The sequence below is a fragment of the Oncorhynchus gorbuscha genome, linkage group LG24, assembly GCF_021184085.1.
Source record: "Oncorhynchus gorbuscha isolate QuinsamMale2020 ecotype Even-year linkage group LG24, OgorEven_v1.0, whole genome shotgun sequence".
NCBI lineage: Eukaryota > Metazoa > Chordata > Actinopteri > Salmoniformes > Salmonidae > Oncorhynchus > Oncorhynchus gorbuscha.
Window position 1 is genome coordinate 32390394 of NC_060196.1, and position 26612 is coordinate 32417005.

A 26612-nucleotide genomic window follows, 5' to 3' on the forward strand; every position below is an offset into this window, starting at 1 on the left:
TAGGGTGAAGTTGTAGTTTTTCTAAGTGGCTCCCATTTTGGCTGTAGTGTTTCCAAGCGCATGGTCGAGAGAGCGGGTTCTTTTTGTTTATCTCCGGTAAAGACAATAACGATTCTCCGTCTTACATTTTATAGTTTATTTGCGTATTGGGGTACTTAAGGTTTGATTATAAACGTTGATTGACTTGTTTGGATAAGTTTATTGGTAATGTTTGGGATTCATTTTGTATGCCTTTTGAAGGAGGGAAACCAAGTGGATTATTGACTGAAGCGCGCCACCTAAACAGAGTTTAAAAAACATGGATATAAAGGACTTTATTGAACAAAAGGACCATTTGTAATGTAACTGTAACATTTTGGAGTGCCAGCAGACAAAGATCTTCAAAGGTAAGGCATATACAGTGTGGCAAAAAAGTATTTAGTCAGCCACCAATTGTGCAAGTTCTCCCACTTAAAAATATGAGAAACTCAACTCTTCGTGTTTGGAGGACAAAGGATGCTGAGTTGCATCCAAAGAACACCATACCTACTGTGAAGCATGGGGGTGGAAACATCATGCTTTGAGGCTGTTTTTCTGCAAAGGGACCAGGACGACTGATCCGTGTAAAGAAAGAATGAATGGGGCCATGTATCGTGAGATTTTGAGTGAAAACCTCCTTCCATCAGCAAGGGCATTGAAGATGAAACGTGGCTGGGTCTTTCAGCATGACATTGATCCCAAACTCACCGCACGGGCAATGAAGGAGTGGCTTCGTAAGAAGCATTTCGAGGTCCTGGAGTGGCCTAGCCAGTCTCCAGATCTCAACCCCATAGAAAATCTTTGGAGGGAGTTGAAAGTCTGTGTTGCCCAGCAACAGCCCCAAAACATCACTGCTCTAGCGGAGATGTGCATGGAGGAATGGGCCAAAATACCAGCAACATGTGTGAAAACCTTGTGAAGACTTACAAAAAAACATTAGACCTCTGTCATTGCCAACAAAGTATATAACAAAGTATTGAGATTAACTTTTGTTATTGACCAAATACTTATTTTCCACCATAATTTGCAAATAAATTCATTAAAAATCTTACAATGTGATATTCTGGATTTTTATTCTCATTTTGTCTGTCATAGTTGAAGTGTACCTATGATGATAAATTACAGGCCTCTCTCATATTTTTAAGAGGGAGAACTTGCACAATTGGTGGTTGACTAAATACTTTTTTGCCACACTGTATATACTGTACTCAATACAATCTACTGCATCTTGCCTATGCCGTTCTGTACCATCACTCATTCATATCTTTATGTACATATTCTTTATCCCTTTACACTTGTGTGTATAAGGTAATAGTTTTGGAATTTAGGTTAGATTGCTCGTTGGTTATTACTGCATTGTCGGAACTAGAAGCACAAGCATTTCGCTACACTCGCATTAACATCTGCTAACCATGTGTATGTGACAAATAAATTTGATTTTGATTTGATTTGGCCCAGATAGCTGGATGAGGTGTTTACGGACATATTCAATCGCTCCCTAACAAGTGTGTGGTCACCACATGCTTCAATATGGCTACCATTGTTCCTGTACCCAAGAATGCAAAGCTAACTGAACTAAATGACCATCGCAACCACTTCTGTCATAATGAAGTGCATTGAGAGACTAGTCAAGGATCATATCACCTTCACCTTACCAGCCACCCGAGACCCACTTCAGTTTGCATTCAGGTCCACAGACAACACAATCGCCATCACACTGCACACTGCCCTACCCCATCTGGACAAAAATAATACCTATGTAAGAATGCTGTTTATTGACTACAGCTCAGCATTCAACACCATAGTACCCTCCAAGCTCATCCTCAAGCTGGAAGCCCTGAGTCTCAACCCCACCCTGTGCAATTGGGTCCTGGACTTTCTGACGGGCCTCCCCCAGTTATTGAAGGTAGGAAACATCTCCACTTCGCTGACCCTCAACACTGGGGCCCCACAGGGGTGTGTGATCAGCCCCGTCCTATACTCACTGTTCACCTTCGACTGTGTGGCCATGCATGCCTCCAACTCAATCATCAAGTTTGCAGACGACACAACAGTAATGGGCTTGATTACCAACAACGACGAGACAGCCTACAGGGAGGAGGTGAGGGCACTCAGAGTGTGGTGTCAGGAAAACAACCCCTCACTCAAAGTCAACAAAACAGAGGAGATGATCGTGGACTTCAGGAAACAGCAGAGGGAGCACCCTCCTATCCACATCGAAGGGACAACATCGGAGAAAGTGGAAAGTTTTAAGTTCCTCGGTGTACATATCACAGACAAACTGAATGGTCCACTCACAGACAGTGTGGTGAAGAAGGAGCAACAGCACCTCTTCAACCTCAGGAGGCTGAAGAAATTTGGCTTGTCACCCAAAACCCTGACAAACTTTTACAGATGCACAATTGAGAGCATCCTGTCGGGCTATAACACAGCCTGGTACGGCAACTGCACTGCCCTCAACCGCAAGGCTCTCTAGAGGGTGGTGCGGTCTGCACAACGCATCACCGGGGACAAACTACCTGCCCTCCATGACACCTACAGCACCCGATTGTCACAGGAAGGCCAAAAACATCAAGGACATCAACCACCCGAGCTACTGCCTATTCACACCGCTACCATCCAGAAGGCGAGGTTAGTACAGAGACCGAGAGACTGAAAAACAGCTCAAGGCCATCAGACTGCTAAACAGCAATCACTAACTCCGAGAGGCTGCTGCCTACATTGAGACCCAATCACTGGCCACTTTAATAAATGGATCAGGAGTCATGTTATACAATGCCACTCAATGATCCAAACCTAACCTAGCTGGTGACTAAGCCTACACAGCCCAACCCTAAAAATCCTTCAAAGTAAACATTGATTTCATTCTAACGAATACACCAGAGAAATATATGTTTCTACTGGTGTCTTCACCTAAGATGGTAGTGACCATTGCCCAGTTGTTTGTGTTAGAGATGTGAGAATACAAAAAAGCCTTGTGTCATCACAAAGAAGAACTTTTAAAAAACTTAAGTGAACGTGCTTTTTTACATGATCTTGATTTGAGTGACCTTGATTGTACTTCAGCTATCCCTGATCCTGATTTTAGCTTTGAGCCTTTTTGGAGATGTCTTCAATGCTATTGTGGATAATCTTGCTTAGAAAGGTTTAAAAGATAGGTTGGATGCCTTGTGCACTAGGGAATTATCAGAAGTCATTCATAAAAGAGATGATGCTTGGGTGAAGGCGAGGAATTAGAAAAGCTACATCTGATTATTATGTAACCACTCTTTGGGATTGTAATGGGAACCCAGCTAAATTCTGGAAAACTGTCACATCCCTGAAGGGTTCTACTTCCTCCTCTCTGCCACAACACATTCATTCAGACACTGGCCTCATTGCAGAAAACAATGCCATCATTGATGAATTTAATCACCATTTTATTTCAGCGGGCTATCTTTGAAATAACTTCTAAGCCTATTCACAATGAGACTGGGCTGGATGCTGGATGAGACTGGGTTGGATGCTGATAGGGAGAAAAAGCCTTTCTTTTAGGCTATTTACAAAAAAATAAGTCCTGGATGCTTTGCTAGCAATAGACAACTTTGCTCTTTTTTATGAGAAGTGTATTTTGAATGTAAACAGCAACCACTAATTGTTAATGATCTTGTCAATGCTTTAGACACTGAAATGATGTGCTGCTTTGTTTGTGGACCTATCAATAGCTTTTGATACTGTTGATTTATTATATTTTACTGATGAAGTTTTCCTCGATAGGCCTGAGATCTGACACCTGTTCATGGTTTCATAATGATGTTAGTGACAAAACTCAGGCCTTCGTGATTGTTGAGGTTAAGTCTGAACTTCCTGAAGTGCATAAAGGTGTATCAAGGGTCGATTTTTGCGACCTGTTCTCTTCAATTGTGTAATAAGTTATTTAAACAAGGCTAACCCTCTTCTGCCCTGTGCATAATTCCTAAATATATGCCTGAATAACATACACACACAAACAAAATCCTGAACTATGTGGACTGCAGGCATAAATGTGGTACCTACAGAGAACAAGCATCTGTGAAACTAACTGTCGTGTCAAGACATTATGTGGGCATTCCCGAGTAAGTTCAACAGGACTTACTGAAGGCACGTTCACCTCCACCAACTGTTACAGGCAGAAGAGGGTTAGCCTTGTTTAAATAACTTATTACGCATTTTTATCATCTGAAACATGGATCATTGGTAATTTCTTAATTAAAACTGACTACAATACCATATATTATAATAAAGCATTATAAAAATCCTCATGACACAGACAACTTTTAACATTAGGAACCGAAAATGTTTGCATTACTGTTAATATTGGCAAAGGATGAAGGTGAAAACTAGAAGTTGCACAATTGCAATATAGAGCAGCAGAAGCGTATAGTTAGTACATTTAATTACACATTGTTCAGTACGTTATCACAATCTGAAACTTTCTGATTTCTATGTTAGGGGCCCGGTAGGTTTTAATTTTGGCAAACGCCCCTGGGTAGGCTACTCCGGTTATTTTGCTGTGCAACCAGTGGAGGGAGGCAACCAGTGGAGGGAGACCCCCCCATTCAGAGGCTGCTGCCTACATTGAGACCCAATCACTGGCCACTTTAATAAATGGATCACTAGTCACGTTATACAATGCCACTCTAAATAATGCCACTTTTAATAATGTTTACAGAGCCTACATTACTCATATCACGTGTATATGCTGTATTTTATAACTTTTATATCGCTCATCCATATACTTACATGTACATATTCTCATTCACCACTTTAGATTTGTGTATATTAGGTAGTTGTTGGGGAATTGTTAGATATTACTGCACTGTCGGAAGTAGAACAAGCATTTCACTTCACTCGCATTAACATCTGCTAACAATGTGTGTATGACCAATAAAATGTTATTTGATTTGGAAAGTGAAGGGAGTTCAAGCACACATACTGCAAAAGAATCCACTGGCCACATACTCACCTTGTGCCTCCATAACTCTTAATCTTGTGGGTGTACATGCAGCTCAGTCGTGCCCAGAATTATCAACCTTTTTTGGCTGTGTGAATCGTCTTTATAATCTGTTCAATGCCAGCCCAGAGCACTGTGCCATTCTCAATGAAAAGACTGGCTGCTGTCTTAACCGCCTTTCAGACACGCAATGGAGTGTGTCGTATTGCTGCGGTCCGACCAGTGGCAACTCATCTACTATCATCAAGGCCCTAGACATGCTTCTTGCTACCTGCAGTCTAACAAACGAAGCCAAATCTGAGGCAAAAGGTCTGAAAAGCATCTTCATGTCTTTCAAGGCAATCTTCCTGCTCACTTTCTGGGTAAAAGTTTTGCAGTGTATTGATAATAGAAGCCTAATTCTTCAGTCAGGAAATATTTCTCTGGACATGGAAGCAGCTCACATTAAGGCACTACAGGAAGAAATACAGGCTCTGTGTAATCAATGGGACGCTCTTCTGGCAGAAGCCTCCACGGTGGCAAATGAAATGGGTGGAACTACTCAGTTTCACAGCGAACAGAGGAGCCGCCAGGAAAAAAATAAAACGTTTCCCCGATGAGACTGAAGATGACATAGCAGATGAACAGATGTCAGGCACTGGATTTCGCAACAGTGTTTTATGTGGCTCTGGATAGTATAATCAGTCATTTGGACATGCGGTTCCACACGATTGCAGTTATAGGCAAGAGAAGTGTTCACCAATACTTACAGTTAACTAAATTTGTGTTTCAGTCATTTTCCTATCTTGCCACAAATTGAGAAACAAGTACTCCAAATATCTCACAGATGGATTTGAAAATGAAGTGCGACGTTTAATGACACAAAATGGTGCCACTTTTTCAGATGATCTTTCTCCTGTAGAGCTCCTAAATGCCACCCACAAGATGCAGCTACAGAGCATTTTTGGAGAGGTGTGCATTGCACTGCGAATGTTCTGCACAATGCCTGTAACAGTTGGTGGAGGTGAACGTGCCTTCAGTAAGTCCTGTTGAACTTACTCGGGAATGCCCACATAATGTCTTGACACGACAGTTAGTTTCACAGATGCTTGTTCTCTGTAGGTACCACATTTATGCCTGCAGTCCACATAGTTCAGGATTTTCTTTGTGTGTGTATGTTATTCAGGCATATATTTAGGAATTATGCACAGGGCAGAAGAGGGTTAGCCTGGTTTAAATAACTTATTACACAATTGAAGAGAACAGGTCGCAAAATCGACCCGTGGTACACCTTTATGCACTTCAGGAAGTTCAGACTTAACCTCAACAATCACGAAGGCCTGAGTTTTGTCACTAACATCATTATGAAACCATGAACAGGCGTCAGATCTCAGGCCTATCGAGGAAAACTTCATCAGTAAAATATAATAAATCAACAGTATCAAAAGCTATTGACAGGTCCACAAACAAAGCAGCACATCATTTCAGTGTCTAAAGCATTGACAAGATCATTAACAATTAGTGGTTGCTGTTTACATTCAAAATACACTTCTCATAAAAAAAGAGCAAAGTTGTCTATTGCTAGCAAAGCATCCAGGACTTATTTTTTTGTAAATAGCCTAAAAGAAAGGCTTTTTCTCCCTATCAGCATCCAACCCAGTCTCATTGTGAATAGGCTTAGAAGTTATTTCAAAGATAGCCCGCTGAAATAAAATGGTGATTAAATTCATCAATGATGGCATTGTTTTCTGCAATGAGGCCAGTGTCTGAATGAATGTGTTGTGGCAGAGAGGAGGAAGTAGAACCCTTCAGGGATGTGACAGTTTTCCAGAATTTAGCTGGGTTCCCATTACAATCCCAAAGAGTGGTTACATAATAATCAGATGTAGCTTTTCTAATTCCTCGCCTTGACCCAAGCATCACCTCTTATGAATGACTTCTGATAATTCCCTAGTGCACGAGGCATCCAACCTACCTTTTAAACCTTTCTAAGCAAGATTATACAACAATAGTATTGAAGACATCTCCAAAAAGGCTCAAAGCTAAAATCAGGATCAGGGAGAGCTGAAGTACAATCAAGGTCACTCAAATCAAGATCATGTAAAAAAGCCTGTTCACTTAAGTTTTTTAAAAGTTCTTCTTTGTGATGACACAAGGCTTTTTTGTATTCTCACATCTCTAACACCAACAACTGGGCAATGGTCACTACCATCTTAGGTGAAGACACCAGTAGAAACATATTTCTCTGGTGTATTTGTTAGAATGAAATCAATGTTTACTCTGAAGGATCTTTAGGGTTGGGCTGTGTAGGCTTAGTCACCAGCTAGGTTAGGTTTGGATCATTACACGTGTCTTTTAGATTGACTAAATCAGAAGTTTGGGTGACCTAAATTATGATTGTGAAATACAGGCTTCAGACAAAGACGACAACAAACTACATAACTCCTTGAGTGCACAAAGGTTAGCCGAGAGAGGACGGTAGACCCCTATAACAGTTATGCATAAATGTTTCCCCAGACAAAGGCTTAAGGATTGTTGCTCACATTTGTTGGCAAGGTAAATGAATTTCAGTAAAGACAGTAAAAAATATAAGAATGGCCACTCCACCCTGTCTGTCAGCTCTGAACACATTGTAACCCTCAAAGTTAATATCAGAGTTCAGAATGTCCCCAGAGATCCAAGATTCAAACAACACCAGAATTTATGGATTTATCTGCATAGCCAGATCTTGATGTTATCCAGTTTAGGAAGTAAGCTCCTAATGTTAAGATGCATCAACCCAAGCCCTTTACGATGTTTAAAGCCACATGAAGCCTCCAACTCAAACAAGCTATGTTCAATAGGCAGTTGCATCATGTCTGATGTTTGATATTGATATAGTTGGTATGGCTATATGATTGCATAGAACTGCACAATTTGGTCTATCATTATTTGTAATAGAGGAGAAAGTAGAAATTGGAATTACTTTTCCAAGGTTGGCATCAAAGGGCCTGAGGCCGCAGCCAATGTCAGTATGAGAAACTCTCAGAGTAATCAATGATGGAATGTTATAAACTGACTAACATGGGCTTTGGTTGCTATCGTGCAACAGCCCATGCCCTCTATGTGATTTGAAAACCGAGGGGGTATTCAAGTTTATGGAATTCACATTTGACCTAATAGTACCTGGTGAGTAGACCAAAGTGGGCTTCTCTTTTGAGCTAACAAAATATCTTCTGGGCGTAAGAACAGCGATTATTCCCCTTGAACTGGAAGAAGCTTTTTCCTTTAACGAGTCCGACGAGAAGGATATACTGTTTTCCCGGGAACAGGCCCAAATCCCCGTCATTTGCGTGAAGAAAAGACGGAGGAAATGGGGGTACAGGTCGGGCTGACTTCTGAGAATTTGTAGGCGAGCGAGTCAACTCCCAAGGTCCATCCGTTCTACTACCTAACGTGCAATCATTGGAAAATAAAATTGATGACCTACGATTAAGATTATCCTACCAACAGCACATTAAAAACTGTAAAATCTTATGTTTCACTGAGTTGTGGCTGAACGACGACACGGATAATATAGAGCTGGCGGGATTTTCCATGCACCGGCAGAACAGAGAAGAAGCTACGTCTGGTAAGACAAGGGGTGGGGGTGTGTGTCTATTTATAAATAACAGCTGATGCATAATGTATAATATTAAAGAAGTCTTGAGGTATTGCTCGTCTGAGGTAGAGTACCTTATGATAAACTGTAGATCACAATATCTACCAAGAGAGTTCTCATCTATATTATTCATAGCCGTCTATTTATCACCACAGACTGATGCTGGCACTAACACCACACTCAACCAGCTGTATAAGGCCATAAGCAAACAAGAAAATGCTCATCCAGAAGCGGTGCTCCCAGTGGCTGGGGACTTTAATGCAGGCAAAAATAAATTAGTTTTGCAACATTCCTACCAGCAGGTCACATGTGCAACCAGAGGAGAAAACAACTCTAGACCACCTTTACTCCACACACAGAGACCCGTACAAAGCTCTCCCCCACCCTCCATTTGGCAAATCTGACCATAATTCTATCCTCCTGATTCCTGCTTACAAGCAAAAACTAAAGCAGGCATTACCAGTGACTCGCTTAATACGGAAGTGGTCAGATGACGCGGATGCTACACTATAGGACTCTGTTTTGCTAGGACAAACAATATTACGGACTACAACGTGAAACCCAACAAGTTGCCCAGTGATGCGAGCCTACCAGACGCGCTAAATACCTTTGTTGCTTGAAAGCACCAGCTGTTCCGGAAGACTGTGTGATCACACTCTCTGTAGCCGATGTGAGCAAGATCTTTAAACAGGTCAACATTCACAAAGCCGCGGGGTCAGACGGATTACCAGGACGTGTTCTCAAAACATGCACGGACCAACTGTCAAGTGTCTTCACTAACATTTTCAACCTCTCCCTGACCGAGTCTGTAATACCTACGTTTCAAACAGACCACTATAGTCTCTGTGCCCAAGTAAGCAAAGGTAACCTGCCTAAATGATTACTGCTCCGTAGCACTCTCGTTGGTAGCCATGAAGTGATTTGAAAGGCTGGTCATGGTTCACATCAACACCATCATGCCGGAAACCCTAGACCCACTCCAGTTCGCATGCTGTCCCAACAGATCCACTGATGACGCAATCTCAATCACACTCCACACTGCCCTTTTCTTCAAATTAGCCACCATTTGACTTGACAGATTTGCAAAGGGTGGCTACTTTGAAAAATTGTAAAAATATATTTTGATTTGTTTAATATTCATTTGGTTACTACATGATTCCATATGTGTTATTCCATTGTTTTGAAGTCTTCACTATTATTCTACAATGTAGAAAATAGTAAAAATAAAGAAAAACCCTAGAATGAGTAGGTGTGTCCAAACCTTTGAATGGTACTGTATGCCATAAGGCACTACAGAGGGTAGTGCGTACGGCCAAGTATATCACTGGGGCCAAGCTTCCTGACATCCAGGACCTATATACTAGGCGGTGTCAGAATAAGGCCCAAAGAATTGTCAAAGACTCCAGTCACCCAAGTCATAGACTGTTCTCTCTGCTACCACATGGCAAGCGGTACCGGAGAGCCAAGTGTAGGACAAAAGGGCTCCTTAACAGCTTTTACCCCCAAGCCATATCTGCTGAACAGTTAATCAAATGGACACCCGGACGATTTATATTGCGCCCGCCGCCCCACTGCTGCTACTCGCTGTTTATTATCTATGCATAGTCACTTTACAAATGACCTTGACTAACCTGTACCCCCGCACATTGACTCAGTACCAGTACCTCCTGTATATAGCCTTGTTATTGTTATGTAATTTCATTGTGTTACTTCTTGATTGATTTTTAAAAAACTTACTTTAGTTTATTTAGTAAATATATTCTTAACTATTTCTTGAATTGCATTGTTGATTAAAGGTGTGTTAGTAGGCATTTCACGGTAAGGTCTACACCTGTTGTACACCTGTTGTGCGCACGAGACAAATAAAATTTAACTTGACACACAAACACACACCTCTCCTCCTTTCCCCTCAGACTCTCCTCCCTCCCTCTATTCCCTCCCTGATGGACAGACAGTGTAGTCGTCGTGCTGTCATTCAGTCGGTGACCTGTTGTAACAATGTGTTACCTGGTTCTATTCCTTCTGGTCTGCTCTGGAACTCTCCTGTCTATAACACTCATAGACTACTACCAACACCAAAGGTATGTTTGTAATACTGTGTGTGTGCATGTGTGTAATGGGGACATTTAAGAGTGATTTAGTTTCGAGTGATCAACACAATGTTCAGCATTTTTTTTACTTTCTGTAATGCACATCATTTCCCGTGTTCTGTTTGTGACTCTCAGTGTGCGTGATCATGGTCACTAGGCTTGAAGCTGACTGTTATGGATTGTTGCCTTATCTGTTGATACTGATTAATGCCAGACTGGAGACACAATAACTGAAGACACACTGATTATTCACTGTTGTACCGTATTGATGGCGTTCTGTGAACACTGTGTGATTCTGTAGCAGCTGACAAAGTCACTACCTTTTCATTTGGGTTTCATACAAGCCTCTCGGGCTGGTGTTTACATAACATTCTTGCGATTTCGGCACAGAGCCACGGGGGGTGAAAAGGTTCCAGTTAGTGTATCCCTCTGTCCTTTGACTGTTGATAGATATGGATGTCGGACTCAGGGCCCAAGCTACCAATGGACTGTCATGATTATTTATTTACCAGTTCATTGCGATTTGCTCTTTAGTGCCATCAATCCAAGCACTGGGTGGCAGGTCTGCTGATGGCAGAGCAGTAGGTAAATTAACAGCTTGTATTGAAACCATAAAATGGACACAAATTAACCACACTTTCATGGACATTTTAATCATAATCCTTGAATTATATAATATACACTGAGTGTACAAAACATTAGCAACACCGGCTCTTACCATGACATAGCTTACACCTGGATTCACCTGGTCAGTCTATGATCCCTTATTGATGTCACCTGTGAAATCCAACTAAATATTAGGAAGGTGTTCTTAATGTTTGTACACTCAGTATGAAAATATATATATTTTTACATATTTATATTTTTGTTCTTTTTTTGACCAATCACAAGTGGGGCACCGCCCCTAACACCCTGATGGACGGGCCACCATTGCTCTGATATATGCGCAAGCTAGGAGCACTGATTTGTGACCGACCGGATCGATTCGGTGTTATGTAGCAACATTTGAAATGGTATTTTTTACATTGGATAAAGGTAGACTAGAAAATTGTATATCTAGAATAATGGTATATCATACACTACAGTTGAGGAGCAATGGGAAAGTTATTCTGATTTGAAAGTTGCGAAAATGGCCTTTGAATGTTTTGGTACACCTACTGGAGAACTCTTCTTTGTCTACACCCATTCTGCATCGTTCACACACTCTTAAGCTTTAGCTCCACCCATTTCTTTAAGGGTTGATCCTAACAACAGCAGTCAAGCACTCAAGCTAACTGGCTAACATTGGCTAGCTTGCTTGCTACTTCCAGACACAAATGAGAGAACAGCTCACTCTGACAATTTTACTGTGCTGCTGGCAACAATTTACGCTTTTTTGGCAACGTTTACTGACACCGGCCATATTCAACGGGTGTTGAGAGTTGGTAAATTCATCAGTTATGCTGTGCTCTGGCACACTCAGACGAGAATTCTATGAAATTGGAGTAGATAGTCAGAGCAAATTTACCAGCTATGTCTATCAACATTCTATTGAAATGATTAATTGCATGGAGTCTTTTCTTAAGACATGTAGCTAGAACCATAATCCCAACTCATGATGTTACTACCCTGCAGATAGCTAACCAACCAGGTTCAATGTTATCTAGCTAACATTAGGCTATAGCTATCAAAGCAAATGGCTCTGGGATATGAATAATATTACTAAACAGATCATACACATAACGTTAGCTAGCGAGCCAGTAAGCCAGCTAACGTTAGCTAGCTAGCTAGCAGTATACTTTAACAACTTTCAGACAAAATTAGAAAGGTGTAATATCTGAAATGTAGCTAGCTAGACTATCTTACATGGATGGACGCTTCTCCATCTCTGTCACGGATGCCATGGTTGCCCTTAGTTTGAAGATGTAATCCGGAGACAGGTGTTTTCTCGATCTCCTTAGCTATCATACTCTAATTCCACTGATTTCAAAACTCAGTCCTCCAGAAAGAGGAGCAACACTTATGCAGTTCTACCACATGATATATATTTTTTTAAATGCCACATCGGACAGGATTACCTACACATACTGACCAGCTCAAATAGACAGAAGCGTGCAACATGGCAGACCAATCTGAACTCATCTCTCGGCATGTCCAGCCCACTCATTATCTCAACCAATCATGGCTAGTGGGAAGGCTGTTTTTTCTTCTTCTGTGGCTTAACCAACTAGGTTCGTAATTTAACAATTGTATTCATATTTTCAGATGGCATACAAGTTTGCTATTAAGGCACATGAAAGTTCACATGTTCCAGAATGCATTTCTGCCAAAAAACGCATTTACGTTGAAATGGCTCTCCTGTGAAGTAGTGACATGCGACATGCGTCTAGTTTCCTGAATCAAGTCACATTTGGCAGTCTCGGCCATGTACATAGGCTTACGTTATATGTCCTCCAGATTGCAGGCCTGCCAAAGACTAAAGCAAAGCAATTGGCTAGGTACTGCTCTGTTTCAGCTGTTTGGAGAAGGTGCTTTCTGTATCCTTAAGTGTCCATGCATACAACAACCTTCAGGCAGGGTACCCTAGTGCTTAGAGCGTTGGACTAGTAACCGAAAGGTTGCAAGTTCGAATCCCCGAGCTGACAAGGTACAAATCTGTCGTTCTGCCCCTGAACAGGCAGTTAACCTACTGTTCCTAGGCCGTCATTGAAAATAAGAATTTGTTCCTAACTGACTTGCCTAGTAAAAAATTGAAAATAAAAAAGGTTTAAAACCTTCTGGAATGTAATGTGGATTCAAATCAATTATTTAAAGTTTGTATGTGGTCTCTGTTGATAACAAATTGTTTAGAATTCTTCAAAGTAACCATTAAAAATGATAAAGTATAAAAAATTACAGGATTCAGAACTTTTTACCCAGATTTATACAACTTCCTGAACTAAGATGGCTTCCAAGTCAGGTGATCCGTTATCTGACTCTATACAACATTATTTAGCAGCCATCAGAGGACTTTCTTCCAGTATGCGTTCTTGACGAAAAAACATACTCATCAGTGGAGGCTGGTGGGAGTAGCTATAGGAGGATGGGCTCATTGTAATGGCTGGAATGGAACATATGGATCATATTAAACATATGGAAACTACATGTTTGACTGGGTTCCATTCATTACATTCCAGCCATTACAAATGAGCCCTCTGTGCTGGGAAGGTTTTCGGCGCTAAAATGGTTGAATGTTCATTGGAGTCTTGATAACTGTGTGTTTGCATGCGTGCATGTGTGTTTTGCAGAGATGAGTTCCTGGACTCTGTCCAGAAGAGTTTGCAGTGCAGGAGACTGAGAGAGAAACTGGTGACCATGACTACTATGAAACAGTAGGTAGTGTTTAGAATTTTATTAGGATCCCACCATGATGTCAGCTCACACCATGATGTCAGCTAATCGAGCGAGAGAGGTGTCGTTTCTCCCTCGCCTGACTTGCTCTTACTATGTTTCATGCTAGTGCATGTAGTTCTGATCAGGTCAACCAGACAATCCATCCTGATCCAACAAGTTCTCCATCTATGAGTCGTGTGTCTGTGTGTAACAAGATCTCATTTGACACGGTCTGATTTCAGTATTCTATATTTGTCCACGTTTGTCCAAAGGTTGTGTTTTAACAGTTAACCAATCTGAATGAATGCCTAAACTGCCTAAACTGAAGTTCAGGGGTAAGGTTTGGGTTAGGGAATAAAAAATATTTTAAAAATGAGCATCCGTCATCCGCATTGCTGCAAGACTACTTGATGGTAATTGAGCTCAACATTGCAGCTAGTGATCGGTATTGAAGGCATCTCTTGACATCGTGGCGATCTGGACGAACATCAAACATTGCATTGGATCTGGAGTGACCTGGCTTGTGTGTGTGTGTGTGTGTGTGTGTGTGTGTGTGTGTGTGTGTGTGTGTGTGTGTGTGTGTGTGTGTGTGTGTGTGTGTGTGTGTGTGTGTGTGTGTGTGTGTGTGTGTGTGTGTGTGTGTGTGTGTGTGTGTGTGTGTGTGTGTGTGTGTCAGAGTAGACATTGGATTGTTCTCTCAGGAGGTGAGAGATCTGATGAACTGTCCTTGGAGACTCAACCTCACACACAGAGAACTACACAGGTGAGACACACATACACACACACACACACCTTGCTCAGTCTTACGTTTACCTCAAACAAACATAATGCCCCCCCTCCCCACCCCAGGACAGAGTTGTGGTCATGCTGTAACGCGTATGATAGGCTGATGGTGACCAGACAGAACACCATTCAGAACCAGAGTCTGACCTACGAGGTAGAGAGGAGGATGAAGAGAAAGGTGGACCAAGCACTATGGGAGATGCTGCCACAGGTGTGTGTGTGTGGCCAAGTCTTACATTTCTCAGAGAAATGTATCACACGAGCGTGGTTTACCAGCATGGTGTGTGTGTGTATAGACCGTACCCTGGAGTAAAGGTTCGTTGAGTCGTTGTGCCGTGGTGGGAAGTGGAGGAATCCTGCAGAACAGCAGCTGTGGAGCGGAAATCGACAATTCTGACTATGTCATCAGGTATCAGCAACAACATTCTCTATCAATCAATCAATCCATTGTTGGTAGTAATCTATAACAATGTAGTTCTGTTGTGTAGTGTTAAAGTTTGATGTGATGTGTGACTGTTGTTGTTTATAATCTTGTGTGAACGTTCTGTGGATATTCTGGGAACGTTGTGTGAATACTGTTGTTTATAATGTTGTTTGAAAGTTATTTCTTCCCATCGAAACCACTACCTCTTTCTGAGTCCATCACCAATTTGTACATGGCGCTCTTTTCAGTTATTATTTGTAATGACTCTCTGAGGTCATTAAAGATCCCGTGGCACTAATCGTAAGAGTAGGGGTGTTAACCCTGGTGTTCTGGCTAAAATTCCCAATCTGGCCCTCAAACCATTCACGGTCACCTAATAATCCCCAGTTTACAATTGGCTCATTCATCCCCCTCCTTTCCCCTGTAACTATTCCCCAGGTCGTTGCTGTAAATGAGATTGTGTTCTCAGTCAACTTACCTGGTAAAATAAAAAAAATATTGTGTGAATGTTGTTAGGTCGTGTATGGTTGAATAATGTAATGTGAATGTTGTGTGAATGTTGTCGTTTACATTGCTGTTTCTGATCGTAGTTGTTTGTACTGTTGTGTGATTGTTATTGTTGTTATTGTTGTTGTTGACAGGTTTAACCTGGCTCCTATCAACAAGAGTTATGACGTGGGAGTGAAGACAGACCTCATAACAGCCAATCCGACCCAGATCAATAAAAGGTATATACTCTATCAATACACATGATCAGATACAGACAAAGAGCTCTATTTTCATGTCATCTGACTGGTTCCAATCATAGTGCTGATGCAGTTACCAGTCGGTGCTGCAGTATGGTCAGATGACATGAAAAAGAAGCCTACACAGAAAAGTAGCTCATACCTACAGTAAAATACAGTGGTGGATCTTTGATGTTATGGGCCTACCCTTGTTAGGGTCAACGGGATCATTAACTCTACCAATAATCAGGACATTTTAGCCAAAGACCTGGTTGCCTCTGCCAGGAGGCTGTCAGCCTAGACAAAAAGTGAATCTTCCAGCAAAACAATAACCCCAAGCACTAATCAAAATCCACAAAGAAATGATTAAAGCGGAAATATGTAATATTTTGTCTTTGGTTTCTGTTTAAAATCTCTAGTTGTCATCCAATGTGATTCAACAGTAACAATATTGCGCCTCCCTGTTGGTTTGGATTTTCATGCCAGATTTACTGCTGCGCATAATGAATGACAAGGTTTTTGGATGCGGTGCCAGCTCAGACAGATTCAAATGGATATGAATGGGACGTCGATGACAATATAGCAAGGACCGGTAGCACACAACCTGTCCCAGGCAGCTCGGACCCCATCTAACCCAAAGAAACAGGGAACATCGGAGAGCCAACAGTCAAAAAGTGTAAACGATAGAGTCTGGGCCAAGACGGGTGTTGAAAGTAAACCTTGTATTGCGTTGACAAATTGGAGAGAGCTTGCTAGCTAGCTAAGGGACTCAAAACCGATCTGTTGAAAAGGTAGGACATAGCTAGTTACATTAACTACTGTAACTCGCTATCTTGCTAGCTAGATAAAGTGATGTGTCGCATTTGCTTTTTAGTTGTAAATATGTATGCAAGTGTTACATACTATGGATTATTTGTTTAGATTTTTGTTTTCAAGCCAGGCATTGGTTTGTTTCACACATTTACTTTTTCCAAATGTAGTTGTGTTACAGCCTGAATTTAAAATGGATTCAATTTAAATGTGTTTGTCACTGGCCTACACAACATCTCCATAATGTCAAAGCAGAATTACGTATTTCAACATTTTTACAAATGGATAAAAAAATCAAGCTGAAATGTCTTGAGTCAATAGGTATTCAACCTCTTCTTTATGGCAAGTCTAAATAAGTTCAGGAGTAAAAATGTCCTTCAGTCACATAATAAGTTGCATGGACTCACTCTATGTGCATTAGAGAACCCATTGGTAGAAACTTTTTTTTTTAAAATTGTTAAACTGACATTGAATATCTCCTTTGAGCATGATTACGTTTTTAATTACACTACAAAGATAGAGGCGTCCTTCCTAACTCAGTTGCCGGACAGGAAGGACACAGCTCAGGGATTCCACCATGAGACCAATGGTGACTTTAAAAACGTTACAGTTTAATGGCTGTGATAGGAGAAAACTGTGGATGGATCAACAGCATTGTAGTTACTCCACAATACTAACCTAATTGACAGAGTGAAAAGAAGGAAGCTTGTATAGAATAGAAATATTCCAAAACATGCATCCTGTTTGCAACAAGGCACAAAAGTAATACTGCAAAAAATGTGGCAAAACAATTCAATTTTTGTCCTGAATACAAAGACATTACTGAGTACCACTCTCCATTTTTTGAAACATAGTGGTGGCTGTATCATGTTATGGGTATGCTTGTAATCGTTAAGGACTACAAAGGTTTTTAGGATAAAAAATAAACGGAATGGAGTTAAGCACAGGCAAAATCATAGAGGAAAACTTGGTTCAGTCTGCTTTCCAACAGACACTGGGAGACAAATTCACCTTTCAGCAGGATAAATACCTAAACCAAAGGCCAAATATACACTTTAGTGACTTACCAAGATAGCATTGAATGTTCCTGAGTGGCCTAGTTACAGTTTTGACTTAAATCGTCTTGAAAATCTATGGTAAGACTAGCCAAGATCAACAACCAACTTTACAGAGCTTGAAGTATTTTTTAAAGAATAAATCGGGAATCCAGGTATGCAAAGCTCTTAGAGAGAAAGACTCACTGCTCACTGAGTCACTTTAAGATGGTGCCGACAGACATGACAGCTTTGCTGCCAGCTCCTAAGCAACTTTAAGAGCTTTGCACACCTGGATTGCACAATATTTGCAGATTATTCTTACATTATTAGCCCAGAGCGTTTTTTGTGTTATTACATACAGCCGGAAATAACTTATGGATATCAGAGCAGCGGTAACTCACCAGCATTCCGACCAGACATACGATTTTCTTGAATCAGATCCTTTGTTCGTATCCCCCCAAAGCAATTGAACTTATCCCAGAGGCTGCTCCAAGACGCCGCCGGCGGAGAAGAGGTATTCGGAGTGGACATCTAGTCCAACTCAGGAGACGTGCACACCATCCACCACTTCCGAGTATATTACTTGTTTATGTTCTGTCCCTGGACAATAAAGTAGACAAGCTCATTGGTGAGGATCTCCTTATAGAGAGACATCAGGAACTGTAACATACTCTGTTTCACGGAATCATGGATCTCTCCAGATATACTGTCCCCATCCATACAGCCAGCTGGGTTCTCAGTATATAGCTCAGACAGGAATAAATAACTATCCGGGAAGAAGAAAGGCATAGGTTTATGTTTCATGATTAACTACTCATGGTGTGATTGTGATAACGTACAGGAACTCAAGTTATTTCTTCACCCGACTTAGAATACCTCACAATCAAATGCCGACCATATTACCTCCCAAGAGAATTCTCTTCGGTTATAGTCAGAGCCATGTATAATCCGTCTTAAGTCAATACCACGACGGCCCTCAAGGAACTACACTGGACTTTGTGCAAACTTGAAACCACATATCCTGAGGCCGCATTTACTGTAGCTGGGGACCTTAACAAAGCAAATATGAGGAAAATGCTACGGAAGTTCTATCAACACATTGTCTGTAGTACTTGTGCTTCAAATAGACTCAACCATTGTTACTCTCTCCTGGATGGCTACAAGGCCGTCCCCCACCCCCCCTTCTGCAAATCAGATCAAAACTCCATTCTGCTCCTCCCTTTCTATAGGCAGAAAATCAAACAGGAATTACCTGTGCTAAGGTTAATTCAACACTGGTCTGATTAATCCGAATCCATGCTTCAAGATTGTTTTGATCACGCAGACTTGGATATATTCCGGGTTGCCTCCGAGAATAACATTGACGTATACACTGACACAGTGACCATGTTCACCGTGACACGGTGACCAGTGTATAGGAGATGTTGTTCCCACTGTGACTATTAAAACCTACCCAAACCAAAAAAACGATAGTTGGCAGCATTCGGGCAAAACTGAAAGCGCAAACCACCGCACTTAACCACAGCAAGGGGACTGAGAATACAGTTGAATACAAGCAGCAGTTATTCCCTCCATAAGGAAATCAAACAGGCAAACGTCAGCACAGAGACAAAGTGGAGTCGCAAGTCAACGGCCCAGACACGAGACGCATGTGGCAGGAACTCCAGAAAAGAATGGATTACAAAGGGAAAACCAGCCAGACGGCATCCCTAGCCGCATCCTCAGAGCATGTGCAGACCAGCTGGCTGGAGTGTTTGCGGACATATTCAATCTTTCCCTATCCCAGTCTGCTGTCCCCACTTGCTTCAATATGTCCACCATTGTTCCTGTACCCCAAAAAGCAAAGGTAACTGAAGTAAATGACTATCGCCCCATAGCCCTGACTTCTGTCATCATGAAGTGCTTTGAGAGGCTAGTTAAGGATCATATCAACTCCACCTTACCTGACACCCTCGACCACTTCAATTTGTATACCAATCCACAGACGATGCAATTGCCATCGCACTGCACACTGCCTTATCCCATCTGGGCAGGAGGAATACCTACAGTATGTAAGAGTGCTGTTCATCGACTATAGCTCAGCCTTCAACACCATAGTACCCTCCAATCTCATCATCAAGCTAGGGGTCCTGGGTCTGAACACGCCCTTTACATCTGGGTCTTGGACTTCCCGACAGGCCACCCTCAGGTGGGGAAGGTAGGAAACAACACCTTCACTATGCTGATCCTCAACACAGGGGCCCCACAAAGGTGCATGCTCAGCACCCCTCCTGCACTCCCTGTTCACCCATGACTGGTTGGCCACACATGCCTCCAACTCAATCATAACGTTTGCGGACGACACATCAGTGATAGGCCCGATTACCAGCAATGACGAGACAGCCTACAGGGAGGAGGTGAGGGCCCTGGCGGAGTGGTGCCAGAAGACAGCACAGGGAGCACGCCCCCATCCACATCAACGGAACTGCAGTGGAGAAGTGGTTCAAGTTCCTCAGCGTACACATCACTGACAACAGCACCTCTTCAACGTCAGGAGATTGAAGGAATTCGGTTTCGCCCGTAAGACTCAAACTTTTAGAGATGCACCATTGAGAGCATCCTGTTGGGTTGTATCACCGCCTGATACGGAAACTGCACCGCCCGTAACTGCACAGCTCTCCAGAGGGTGGTGGGTCTGCCCAATGCATAACCTGGTCAGACTGCATGCCCTCCAGGACACCTACAGCACCCAATGTCACAGGAAGGCCAAATAGCTCATCAAGAACATATTTGCCAACAATCTACACAAAATACTCTGTAATGTCAAAATGTATTTTTATTTTATTTTTACAATTAATGGAAAATGAAACGCTAGTATATTAGATAAGTATTAAACCCCCTGAGTTAATATAAGTTAGAAACACGTTTGGCAGCAATGACATCAAATGAAATTGTATTGGTAGCAAGTGTAGCAAAATTGTGTTCCTAGCTCCAACAGTGCAGTAGTATCTAACAATTGACAACAGACACAATTTAAAAGCAATATATAAATATTAGGAAGAGCAGTGTCAGAGTGGCATTGACTTGAATACAGTAAAATACAGTATATACATATTCAATTAATAAAACAGTATGTAAATATTATTAAAGTGACCAGTGATTCCATGTCTATGTACAGAGAGCAGCAGCCTGTAAGGTGCAGGGTTGAGGAACCGGGTGGTAGCCGGCTAGTGACAGTGACTAAATTCAGGGCAGGGTACTGGGTGGAGGCCGGCTAGTCATAGCTATTTAACAGTCTGATGTCCTTGAGACAGAAGCTGTTTTTCAGTCTCTCGGTCCCAGCTTTGATGCACCTGTACTGACCTCGCCTTATGGATGATAGCGGGGTGAACAGGCTTTGGCTCGGGTGGTTAATGGCAAACGGCTGAGCTGTTACAACTTCGATGAGATGTCGCCAAGCAACACAGGATGCAGTTAGCATACCTTTGAGAGGGGAAGGAGCTGCTTTCCCTTGTGTCAGACTTGGTGATTCCCGGGAAATTGTGAAAACTCAGAAATGTTGTTGAAATAGGGTGGCCTAAAACCAAAGATAAATAATATGTAAATAAGGGAAGTTTGTGTGAGAAACAATATTTATGCGTTCTTTATCTAGCTTATAGGCATCAATATTTAATTTAGAAAAGGTTTTAGAATCTAATTCGGACTCATCAGACCAAAGGACAGATTTCCACTAATGTCCATTGCTTGTGTTTCTTGGCCCAAGCAAGTCTCTTCTTCTTATTGGTGTCCTTTAGTAGTAGTTTCTTTGCAGCAATTCAACCGCGAAGGCCTGATTCACGCAGTCTCCTCTGAACAGTTGATGTTGAGATGTGGCTGTTATTTGAACTCTGTGAAGCATTTATTTGGGCTGGTAACTCTAATGAACTTATCCTCTGCAGTGGTAACTGGGTCTTCCTTTCCTTTGGCGGTCCTCACGAGAGTTTCATCATATCGCTTGATGGTGTTTGCGACTGGACTTGAAGCAGCTTTCAAAGTTCTTGAAATGTTCTGTACTGACTGACCTTCATATCTTAAAGTAATGATGGACTGATACTGTACATAATCTATTTATATGATGAATTCTCACCTGTCTCTGCCTTGAACATGATTTCACAAACTCAAATAGATTTGTCATCAAGTCGATTCTAGACATTCAAACTGCCACTAACACCTGTCTCCTAACGCCTCGCCTCACCTGTCTCCTAACTCCTCCCCCCACTTGCCTCCTAACTCCACTTCACACCTGTCTCCTAACCCCTCCCCCCACTTGCCTCCTAACTCCACTTCACACCTGTCTCCTAACCCCTCCCCTCCCCTCACCTGTCTCCTCACTCCTCCATCTCCTCACTCCTCTCCTCCCCTCCCCTCACTCCCCCATCTCCTCACCCATCTCCTCACTCACCTGTACTCAGGTACCCTGGCCTCCAGCTGAACCCTGGACCCCTGGCGGAAGCCCTGTCAGTCTACGGTCATGCCCATCTACTTCTGCCAGCCTTCTCCTTTGCTTTTGGGACCAGCCCCTGCTTCAAGGTGAGCTGCTATCATGAGATGAGACTGTGACCCAGCATGGGCCCGACAGGACACAATACAATGTAGCGGTTATTTTTTTTTATCAGTTTCTAGGGCAAGGTCTGGGTTCAGGTAGACTTTTTAAGAATGACAAAATGGATAACTAACATTTTGATCCTGGGGGGGAGGAGAGTAGATAGTTATGTCATTAATCAGTCTTTGTTCTGTCCCAGGTGTACCAAGCTCTCCGTAAGGCCCGCCCCCAACAGAAAGTGGTGTTCTTCCACCCAGACTACCTGTTTGAGCTGGGCAGGTTCTGGCATCGTCGAGGTCAACGAGCCCCACGGCTCTCTACAGGTCTGATGCTGGCCAGCACCGCTCTGGAGATCTGTGAACAGGTGTTAGTATGTGTGTGTGTTGCCTCAGAAGATGTTTCTGTCCAATCTGAAGTCTAGGGTCACCCCACTCTACGTTTCCATGTCCTTGTGCCAGCAGTGTTGGGACACAAAGGAGGAAGACATAGGACCGGCTCAAGCACACGCCACTTGCCTCATACCTGTGCCTACTCCAAAAGGTTCCTGACCGCCAATTGTTACCCTTACCATCACCCCCTCATTGAACTGACACAGGATGTTGCCAAATTTCCCAGGGTAGCCATACTGCAGAAAAACCTTCCAAAAGGTGTTCACAGTCTACTTTGCTCAAGGCTTTGGAGCAGGGGCGTAGCCAGAAATTCATTTGTGGGTGGGCTTGCAGAAATTTTGACTGAGGAGTATTTTTGTAATAATAATGTATTATTTTTAGTTTTTTGCTCAATTTGATTGGATGAGCCTGGCAGGGCCTTGCTCCCCAGTGGGTGGGTCTGTGTCCACCCAGGCCCACCTATGTCTAAACCTCTGCTTAGGAGAGGTCCATAAAGGCCATGAACAGATGTTGTTTTGAAGATTATATACACTGTGCTTCTGTTATTTCTGGAGCAACACTGGGACTCTAGTAGCAGCTAGCACAAAGCTTGAATCTGAACGAGTCCTTGAGCTTCAGTACATGAATGACAGGTACAACTGGGCTGTCGTTCTGCAGGTGGTCAGAAAAAGCATCTAAAGGACCACTTGAAGACTTCACTAAAGTGTGGGATAAACCCTGCCTCCCTCTGGGCTGTTGCTGTGGACCGTTCCACCTGGTGCTGCGGACCGTTCCACTTGGTGCGGTGGACCGTTCCACCTGGTGCGGTGGACCGTTCCACCTGGTGCGGTGGATCGTTCCACCTGGTGCGGTGGATCGTTCCACCTGGTGCGGTGGATCGTTCCACTTGGTGCTGCGGACTGTTCCACCTGGTGCTGCGGACCGTTCCACCTGGTGCAGCCTCTTCCATCAAGGAGTGCAGTTGGCTCAGGAAAAAAGGACTGAGTGTCACCTGGCGAAGTGACAGAGAAGACATACAGTGCCTTGCGAAAGTATTCGGCCCCCTCGAGCTTTTGCCACATTTCAGGCTTCAAACATAAAGATATAAAACTGTATTTTTTTTGTGAAGAATCAACAACAAGTGGGACACAATCATGAAGTGGATGACATTTATTGGATATTTAAAACTTTAACAAATCAAAAACGGAAAAATTGGGCGTGCAAAATTATTCAGCCCCCTTAAGTTAATACTTTGTAGCGCCACCTTTTGCTGCGATTACAGCTGTAAGTCGCTTGGGGTATGTCTCTATCAGTTTTGCACATCGAGAGACTGAATTTTTTTCCCATTCCTCCTTGCAAAACAGCTCAAGCTCAGTGAGGTTGGATGGAGAGCATTTGTGAACAGCAGTTTTCAGTTCTTTCCACAGATTCTCGATTGGATTCAGGTCTAGACTTTGACTTGGCCATTCTAACACCTGGATATGTTTATTTTTGAACCATTCCATTGTAGATTTTGCTTTATGTTTTGGATCATTGTCTTGTTGGAAGACAAATCTCCGTCCGAGGCGCAGGTCTTTTGCAGACACCATCAGGTTTTCTTCCAGAATGGTCCTGTATTTGGCTCCATCCATCTTCCCATCAATTTTAACCATCTTCCCTGTCCCTGCTGAAGAAAAGCAGGCCCAAACCATGATGCTGCCACCACCATGTTTGACAGTGGGGATGGTGTGTTCAGGGTGATGAGCTGTGTTGCTTTTACGCCAAACATAACGTTTTGCATTGTTGCCAAAAAGTTACATTTTGGTTTCATCTGACCAGAGCACCGTCTTCCACATGTTTGGTGTGTCTCCCAGGTGGCTTGTGGCAAACTTTAAACGACACTTTGTATGGATATCGTTAAGAAATGGCTTTCTTCTTGCCACTCTTCCATAAAGGCCAGATTTGTGGAATATACGACTGATTGTTGTCCTATGGACAGAGTCTCCCACCTTAGCTGTAGATCTCTGCAGTTCATCCAGAGTGATCATGGGCCTCTTGGCTGCATCTCTGATCAGTCTTCTCCTTGTATGAGCTGAAAGTTTAGAGGGACGGCCAGGTCTTGGTAGATTTGCAGTGGTCTGATACTCCTTCCATTTCAATATTATCGCTTGCACAGTGCTCCTTGGGATGTTTAAAGCTTGGGAAATCTGTTTGTATCAAAATCCTGCTTTAAACTTCTTCACAACAGTATCTCGGACCTGCCTGGTGTGTTCCTTGTTCTTCATGATGCTCTCTGCACTTTTATCGGACCTCTGAGACTATCACAGTGCAGGTGCATTTATACGGAGACTTGATTACACACAGGTGGATTGTATTTATCATCATTAGTCATTTAGGTCAACATTGGATCATTCAGAGATCCTCACTGAACTTCTGGAGAGAGTTCGCTGCACTGAAAGTAAAGGGGCTGAATAATTTTGCACGCCCAATTTTTCAATTTTTGATTTGTTAAAAAAAGTTTGAAATATCCAATAAATGTCGTTCCACTTCATGATTGTGTCCCACTTGTTGTTGATTCTTCACAAAAAAATACAGTTTTTTATCTTTATGTTTGAAGCCTGAAATGTGCAAAAGGTCGCAAAGTTCAAGGGGGCCGAATACTTTCGCAAGGCACTGTATGACCATGGCTGCACCGGCCTCAACGACAGCATGCATCCTGCATCGGATTATACAGTCATCAGCCAACCCACAATCAGTCGGATATGATCGACTACCTTAAGAGATTAAGTGTGTGTGTGTTTGTGTGTGTTTGTTTCTAAGTCTAGATCTCTCTTTGTCAGGTTCATCTGTATGGCTTCTGGCCCTTCCCTCTGGATCTATCCCAAAATACTTTGCCACATCATTACTATGACAACGTTGGTCCAAGTCACTTCATGCACGCCATGCCTGAAGAGTTCCTGCTGCTACTACAGCTCCACAGCCAGGGGGCGCTACAGCTACATGTTGGACCCTGTACACCCTAACAGGTGGATCATCGGGGGCTGGAATTAAATGATCATTTGTACCGTGAAAATTGACCACAACTAAACCCCAAAAGATGTATTTGAAAACAACCGTAATTTAATGAAATCAAATTATAAAGCCCTTCTTACTTCAGCTGATATCTCAAAGTGCTGTACAGAAACCCAGCCTTTAAACCCCAAACAGCAAGCAATGCAGGTGTAGAAGCACGGTGGCTAGGAAAAACTCCCCAGAAAGGCCAGAACCTAGGAAGAAACCTAGAGAGGAACCAGGCTATGAGGGGTGGCCAGTCCTCTTCTGGCTGTGCCAGGTGGAGATTATAACAGAACATGGCCAAGATATTCAAATGTTCATAGATGACCAGCAGGGTCAAATAATAGTAATCACAGTGGTTGTCGAGGGTGCAACAGGTCAGCACCTCAGGAGTAAATGTCAGTTGGCTTTTCATAGCCGATCATTCATACTTTGATTACTTTGAGACATGACCTTTATTCGTGGGAAAAATTGGGAACAGATGTTCTAAATTAAAGTCTTTTTTTGCTAAATTGCTGTTGATTGTAGTGTTTTTTGACCAAACATTAAAGGTATATATTTCTACAAAAAACTTGGCACATTTATTTTACTCGCCGAACCCTGCCCTACACCCTAACCCCTGTTTCTACAACTCCAGTCAGTGGGCACTACCAGCTACATGTTGGACCCAAACCCTTTCACCTATACCTTGCTTTTTTTAAATTATTGGATTTATTTATTCCTTACTTTACCTGGTGAGTTGACTGAGAATACATTATCTTTTACAGCAACATTGATTTGATTTAAACAACCTGTAACCCCTACCCCCTAACCCCTATTAA

At 42.5% G+C, this 26612-nt stretch overlaps 1 protein-coding gene across 2 annotated transcripts; it reads left to right on the top strand.

Annotated features, from left to right (window-relative positions):
• Positions 1 to 25994, top strand: LOC124013280 (alpha-2,8-sialyltransferase 8F-like). 2 transcript variants are annotated; one of them, XM_046327544.1, is made up of 10 exons: positions 1 to 386; positions 10523 to 10690; positions 13966 to 14049; positions 14727 to 14813; positions 14900 to 15044; positions 15130 to 15242; positions 15899 to 15985; positions 22260 to 22377; positions 22590 to 22754; positions 25578 to 25994. In XM_046327544.1, exons 2-10 carry the CDS (start codon positions 10608 to 10610, stop codon positions 25758 to 25760), a joined length of 1065 nt encoding a protein of 354 aa, XP_046183500.1. In that variant the 5' UTR covers positions 1 to 386; positions 10523 to 10607; the 3' UTR covers positions 25761 to 25994. The 2 variants fall into 2 exon arrangements, with proteins under 2 accessions (XP_046183500.1, XP_046183501.1); XM_046327545.1 differs by lacking the exons at positions 1 to 386; positions 10523 to 10690 and having other exon boundaries at positions 13982 to 14049; positions 14732 to 14813.
• The last annotated feature ends 618 nt before the right edge of the window (positions 25995 to 26612 follow it).